This window comes from Sapajus apella, unplaced genomic scaffold (genome assembly GCF_009761245.1).
Source record: "Sapajus apella isolate SASKATOON/1434 unplaced genomic scaffold, GSC_monkey_1.0 scaffold7, whole genome shotgun sequence".
Classification (NCBI taxonomy): domain Eukaryota; kingdom Metazoa; phylum Chordata; class Mammalia; order Primates; family Cebidae; genus Sapajus; species Sapajus apella.
The window spans coordinates 12387312-12394447 of NW_022436947.1; the positions used below are offsets into that span (position 1 = coordinate 12387312).

General features: G+C 46.4%; 1 protein-coding gene across 2 annotated transcripts in view; it reads right to left on the bottom strand.

Moving 5' to 3' along the window:
• AHCYL2 (adenosylhomocysteinase like 2) overlaps nucleotides 1-5713 on the bottom strand; it is a 204375-nt gene extending 198662 nt beyond the window's left edge. For both annotated transcript variants that reach the window (XM_032276007.1, XM_032276006.1), the window contains exon 1: nucleotides 5287-5713. In XM_032276007.1, coding sequence (XP_032131898.1) covers nucleotides 5287-5649 — 363 coding nt within the window. In that variant the 5' untranslated portion in view covers nucleotides 5650-5713. The remainder of the gene's footprint in view (nucleotides 1-5286) is intronic.
• Nucleotides 5714-7136: the final 1423 nt, after the last annotated feature.

Genomic DNA, 7136 nt, shown 5'->3' on the forward strand with positions numbered 1-7136 from the left:
AAAAAAAAAAAAAAAAAAAGGCTAATTATTGGTTAACCATTATTAGAGCCCAACTGCCAATTGCCTTACTGAACACTTTTCAAAGCAGTACTTTTCTCTGTTTTTTGTTTGTTTGTTTGTTTGTTGTTTTTTTTTTTCTGAGACAGAGTTTTGCTCTTGTCTAGGCTGGAGTGCAATGGCACAATCTTGGCTCACGGCAACCTCTGCCTCCCAGGTTCAAGCAATTCTCCTGGCTCAGCCTCCCAAGTAGCTGGGATTACAGGCATGCACCACCACACCCAGCAAATTTTGTATTTTTAGTAGAGATGGGCTTTCTCCACGTTGATCAGGCTGCTGGTCTGCAGCTCCCGACCTCAGGTGATCCATCTGCCTTGGCAACCTAAAGTGCTGGGATTATAGGCATGAGCCACCATGCCCGGCCACAGTACTTTTCTAACAGACAAAAAGAGTCATACTGCTCCCACATTCCCATGTCTATATCTAAGACATTCCATTTCAGTACTCTATAATTAACCAAATCAAGAGCTTAAACAATTCAGGACAAGAAATGCTAACATGGCTCAACTCATTCTCTCCTGACAGCAACAAAGCCAGGGAAGGTGGGTATGTGTGCCAAAAGCAATGAAGAGTCTGTTTGAACACGGTCATTACTGATACTGATGTAAGCACAAACTAGTTGAGATTCTTGGGCTTGCAGCCTTATTGTCAGAAAGTTTTAACTCTTCTGAAATAAATCTTCTCCTGCCTCATTTTACCTGCTGTGCTCCAACACTCCTCTCATTTTCAAGAACAACAAGGAAGAAATCCCTTTCGACTACTACTACTGCATTCCATGTGGAACTTACCTTCCTACTGCCCAAATTACTTCTTACAGAGATTTTTGGCTTGCTAGGTTCACTTGATTCAGCTTATGAAATCTAGAATCATGGAACATACATTTGATGCTGAAAAAACAGGAAGATGGTTCAACAACAAGTAAAGTGGTCAAGAAGTACAGCTAGAATTAAGAAAAACAGGGCCAGGCGTGGTGGCTCACACCTGTAAACCCAGCACTTTGGGAGGATGAGGCTGGTGGATCATCTGAGTTCCGGGAGTTCAAGACCAGCCATGACCAACATGGAGAAACCCTGTCTCTACTAAAAATACAAAATTAGCCAGGCGTGGTGGCACATGCCTGTAATCCCAGCTACTCAGTAGGCTGAGGCAGAAGAATCACTTGAACCCAGGAGGCGGAGGTTGCCGTCAGCGAGATCGCGCCATTGCACTCCAGCCTTGGCAACAAGAGTGAAACTCTGACTCAGAAAAAAAAAAAAAAAAATCAGACTCCAGTATGATGATCTTCGATTTTTTGATTTGATTTTTTAATTTTTTTTTTTTTTTTTTTTGAGACAACTCACTCTAGCACCCAGGCTAGAGTACTTATTGCAGCCTCAACTTCCTGAGCTCAAGTGATCCTCCCACCACAGCCTCCTGAGTAGCTGGGACTATAGTAGTAGGCACACACCACCATGTCAGGCTCTTTTTTTTTTTTGGAGAGATAGGATTTCACCATGTTGCCCAGACTGGTCTCAAACTCCTGGGCTCAAACTCCTAGACATTATATATAAACATATCACAGCCATATGACATGATCTACCCCCTGCCCTCCCCAGAGCACCACAAGTTACAGGATGGAGGCGGGTGCCAAAGATAAGATGTGACTGAGTAACCTGCACACCATATGCTCCTTCCTATTAACTACTGCACTTGGGAATTCGGGCTCTTATAAAAAGTTTATTTCCCTTGTGTGGCTGAGCAGAGTAGCAAAACTAAGAAAACTGATGATGCGTGAATAGGGTAAGGGAAACTATCTATGGATGTGAAATGTGACTTAAAATAAATGTTTGTATATGACAGTTACAAAACAAATGCAACAGCAGTTCCACAGCCAAAGGCAGCTATTTCAATACTAGTATCCTCAGTCCCTTCATATACTGTAAGAAAAACAGCAAGGGCCAGGCACAGTGGCTCATGCCTGTAATCCCGGCACTTTGGGAGGCTGAAGTAGGCAGATCACAATGTCAGGATTCAAGACCAGCCTGGCCAATATGATGAAACCCCGTCTCTACTAAAAATACAAAAATTAGCTGGGGATGGTGGCACGTGACTGTAATCCCAGCTACTTGGGAGGTTGAGGCAGGAGAATAGCTTGAACAGGGACCTGGGAGGCGGAGGTTGCAGTGAGCCGAGATCACCCCACTGCACTCCAGACTGGGCTACAGAGCTAGACTTCATCTCTTAAAAAAAAAAAAAAAAAATCAAGGAGTCAAGGTCAGAGTGGTTGTTTACATAGACAATCTGAGAATCAACATAGGCTCAACAAATCAAAATGTCACACTGCAGTCCCTTGGTGAGATGACTTTCAACTCAGGGAAAGAAGGGCAGTCTTGGGTACTTATTTTGATTTAGTCAATTCAATATAAAGAAGGTTAAAGATTGTGCACCTGAAAAGCAGCTCAGCAATGCCCAGAATTTCATCATCCAGCTGTACCCTTGCCCGGAGCTTCACCTGCTTAACTTTCAGCAGCGAACTTGTTTTTTGGTGCAATTAATATTGTAAGGCAAGCTCAGCCCTGCCTTCCAATAGCCTTGAGGCTGCTGAGTAAATCTAGAATCACGGAACATACATTTGATGCTGAAAAAACAGGAAGATGGTTCAACAACAAGGAAAGTGGTCAAGAAGTACAGCTAGAATTAAGAAAAACAGGGCCAGGTGTGGTGGCTCACACCTGTAAACCCAGCACTTTGGGAGGATGAGGCTGGTGGATCACCTGAGTTCCGGGAGTTCAAGACCAGCCATGTCCAACATGGAGAAATGGAGAAACCCTGCCTCTACTAAAAATACAAAATTAGCCAGGCATGGTGGCGCATGCCTGTAATCCCAGCTACTCAGTAGGCTGAGGCAGAAGAATCACTTGAACCCAGGAGGCAGAGGTTGCCGTGAGGGAGATCGCGCCATTGCACTCCAGCCTTGGCAACAAGAGTGAAACTCTGACTCAGAAAAAAAAAAAAAAATTATCAGACTCCAGTATGATGCTCTTCAATTTTTTGATTTGATTTTTTAATTTTTTTTTTTTTTTTGAGACAACCCACTCTAGCACCCAGGCTAGAGTACTTATTACAGCCTCAACTTCCTGAGCTCAAGTGATCCTCCCACCACAGCCTCCTGAGTAGCTGGGACTATAGTAGTAGGCACACACCACCATGTCAGGCTCTTTTTTTTTTTTTTTGGAGAGAGAGGATTTCACCATGTTGCCCAGACTGGTCTCAAACTCCTGGGCTCAAGCAATCCGCTCGCCTCTGTCTCCCAAAGTGCCGGGATTACAAACACGAGCCATGATTTTTTAACTTATTTATGTAGACTGTATTGAACTGTGTGTACCTTTCAGAGGAGGTCATGGTGGCTTGCACTTAAGCCATCACAGGAGGAATAAAATAAAATCCATTACTCATAATAAAAATAGCATTAATAATAATAAGAAATAATATCATTTCTTAAGACTTTACGTGCCAAGTTCAATGCTAAACCTTTTACAAATATTTCTAGTCCTCAATTACAATTAGTTCTTTCATTTTATAGAAGAGGAAACTGTGATTTGTATAGTTTGGAAATTACCCAAAAGGTAGTAGTGGCAGTACTAGGATTCAAATCCAGGTCTGCCTGACTGTTAACCTCATGCTCTAAAAGCAATTTGCAAACACTTTTAGCCTAAACAGATCTAACCAAATTACAGATTTTACACAAAAACAGTCCTAATCACAAGAAAAAGACTTGACTAAAATTACAAAGTATCTCAACTCATCAGAAGTATGCTTCCAATTTCCAGACTCGTATCTAGGTACCCCCAGCATTGGTGTTACTGCTGTCTCTCTTTTTTACTTTACTTTTTTTATTTCTTTAAACCCATTTGTACAGGATGCTGCCTCTTTCTACTGTAATTTTCCCCAGAGGAGTTTCATACTGCAAATGACAAAGACACTGTCTAAACCATTACATAAATTCCTTCGGTTTTGTCTCTGACTTATCACCTAAATATGTATAGTTAGAATGAAAGGATTATCTGCCTTAATGTACCTTAATCATGAGGCTATGACAACAAAAAGTTATGGTGGATCCAAGGTTCCAATTCAGCCGAGTGCCACACAGTAAAACCAATGCACACTTCACGTCTCTTTGTTGCTGTTCTGATAATGCAATTAAAAATCATTCACAACAATTAAAAAAAAACATTAATCCCTGTGTCCATTCTGTGCCTAGGAAATTGGAGCTGTAAGCCTTTTTTATATGACCCACACTTCTGTCTTTTCCAATACTTGCCCTGTTTTTCTGTGCTGATTTAGCTTTAAGAGAGAAAGGGAGACAAGCTTTGAGAGAGAAAGACAACTATGGATAGGCAATGTACAGGTAATACAGGGGTATCACCCATCTAGGCAGTTACTTCTTGGTATTCTGAGACACTCTCAAAACTGTCTGAAAGAAGCTAACGCCTGAGACCGAACACCCCACAATGATGGCCTTTCCCAAAAGTACCAGCATTTCTTCCTATCACTTTCAGGTTATAATAAAGGAACCATTAAGATATTCATTCTCTTCATACACAGCCTAATAATGACAAAGCTCTTAAGATGAAAGAGTGAGGAGAATCTCTCCATTACCCTTTTACATATTCAGGGAAGAGAGAATATCGCAGTGGCTGGAAATGAAGGGCACAGCATCGTGTTGCTTTATGGACACGGTTGGCCACAGAAAGGCAGAAAGTCATCAACTGTACGGAAACCAGACAACTGACGATTTCCATGCAAGGTGACTACAGCTTATGCGTTCTCCAAGTATTAAAGCTCTTTTCATCCTTATTGCTGGGTGAACTCCCGTGAGCGGTAAGGTTTTTTTTTCTATGCCATCGAGGTGTCCTCCCCGATAGGCTGGAAAATCACACCTGGGAGCGTGTTGGGGGCGCGGGACGTCGTATAAGGTGCCTCTCCTCCCGCTGCCTATTCCAAGTAGTAGGGAAGAGCGCTACCTCCATGTTATTCAGAGCGAAGTACGGCCGTGCCTCCTGGAGTCTCCGCTCCCAGTACTAGGGGCCGGCTGGGGGCATCTCTGAGAGAGTGGGTTTGAGGGGACAAGGGGTATCTCTGGTCCTGCGATCAGAAAGGAGGGCGTGGAGGGTGATGTTGCAGTGCGGAGAGGATCTGCGGTTCCCCTCCCTCCCTTCCTCTCCTAGAGAGGCAGCCCGGCCCCAGTACCTTCTTGACTGTGCGCGGCGCCTCGGTGACGGTGCCGTCGTGGCTGACCAGGGCCTCGCCGCCGTCGCGGTGCCGCTGGTGATGGTGATGTGGGTCGCTCCGCTTCATGGCCGACGCCTGAGGCACCTTCCCGGCGGCGGGGCTGAGAGCGGCGGCGGGCCCAGAGCCCGGGCCGGGGGCTGGGGGCCGCTCCGCGGCGGGAGCTGGAGCCTCAGGGTCTCCGCCGCCCGCCGGGGGACCCATGGCGCCCACAGCCGCCGTGTTCAGTCCCAGTTGCAACTCCGCCTCGGAGGGGCTCAGGTCCTTCAGCTCCACCTCAGGCACCTTGGCGGCGGTCGCGGCTGACACAACCTGCACCGACATCACCGCCTCCGCTGCAACCGCCGGCTCAGACTCCTGCTCCTGCTCTTGGTCTGCCCCGCCTCCCGCCTCCCTTCCTCTTCCCTCCCCCATGCCCCCACTCCTCCCCTCCATCGCCTCCGCTCCCACCCGCTTCCTCGACCTGCCAGCCTCGGCCCCTTCAGCCCCGCCCCACCCACCCCGATCCGGTCCGGCCTCGCGCTAGGCGCCACGGAACCTGTAGTGCGTTTGCTCCCGGCTGCACGCGGCTAGAAGACCGTGGGACCTCAGGCCCCGACCTACACTGCGCTCCGCGGGGGCGGGGCCCGCAGCGCCCCCTGGGGGTTGTAGTCTCTTTCGGCCTTTCCTCTGGAAAGTGGGATTCGGTCGGAGAGAGGGAGCTCTGAGTCCGCCAACTAATAGAAAGGAGTGAGGATAGGTGACTCGACGGAGGGGGTGAGGAAGAGAAGGTCTCCAGAGGAGTTGCGGCTTCCAGGGAGCGAATGCCAAGAAGCCTTCAGGGAGGGGAAGTGGGGGAGGAATGGCTTGTTGCCCTGACAGCGTGAATTTCCTCCGCTTGTGCACGTCTGCGATCACGTGGGCGGGCATTTAAAGGAGAAGCGGCGGCTGCAGGCTGGAAGTATCTTGATTTTTCTTTGTGAAATTGAGAACTCAACACCTTTCCAAACTTCGGTGGCCTCGTTTTTAGAAGGGATAAAGTAGGACCTTGCTTGCTGTGGCGCTTTCTGGCACGTTCTGGGTTTGGAAGCTAAGATCATTCCCCAAAGAAGTTAGGTATCACTAGAACAAAATTCAAGGCCGAAAAATCACACGTTGCCTTAAACGAGGCCAAATTGTTTGACCTATAATTCTACTAGGGCAAAAATCTGAAATTCAAATACATATATCAGCATAGAGGAATATGAATAGTGAATATGAATAGTGAATTTCCTAAGTGATGGGATTTAAGGTGATTTTTACTTTGTACTTTTATGTATTTTTAACTTTTACATTTATTTTAGAGGGTGTAAGCACGAAGACATGTATGGCAGTTTCCTTTTTAATAACAAAAAGCATCCAAAACTAATGTCCAACAAATAGAGGAATGGTTACAGCCTTTGAAAATTGTTTGACGGCTGGGCATAGTGGTTGATGCCTGTAATTCCAGCACTTTGGGAGGCCAAGGTCGGCAGATCACTTGAGGTTGGGAATTCAAGACCAGCTTGGCCAGCATGGTGAAACCCTGTCTCTACTAAAAATACACAAATGAGCCAGGTGTGGTGGCAGGCACCTGAAATCCCAGCTATTTGGGAGGCCGAGGCAGGAGAATGGCTTGAAACCAGGAGGCAGAGGCTGCAGTGAGCCGAGATCATGCCACTGCACTCCAGCCCAGGCAACAAAGCCAGACTCCGTCCAAGAAAAATAAAGAAAGAAAATTGTTTGCCGATATGTTTTTAATAATAAGGGTTTCCCTTTATCATTCTTTATTCTGAAAGCCAAAATGTGAAGAG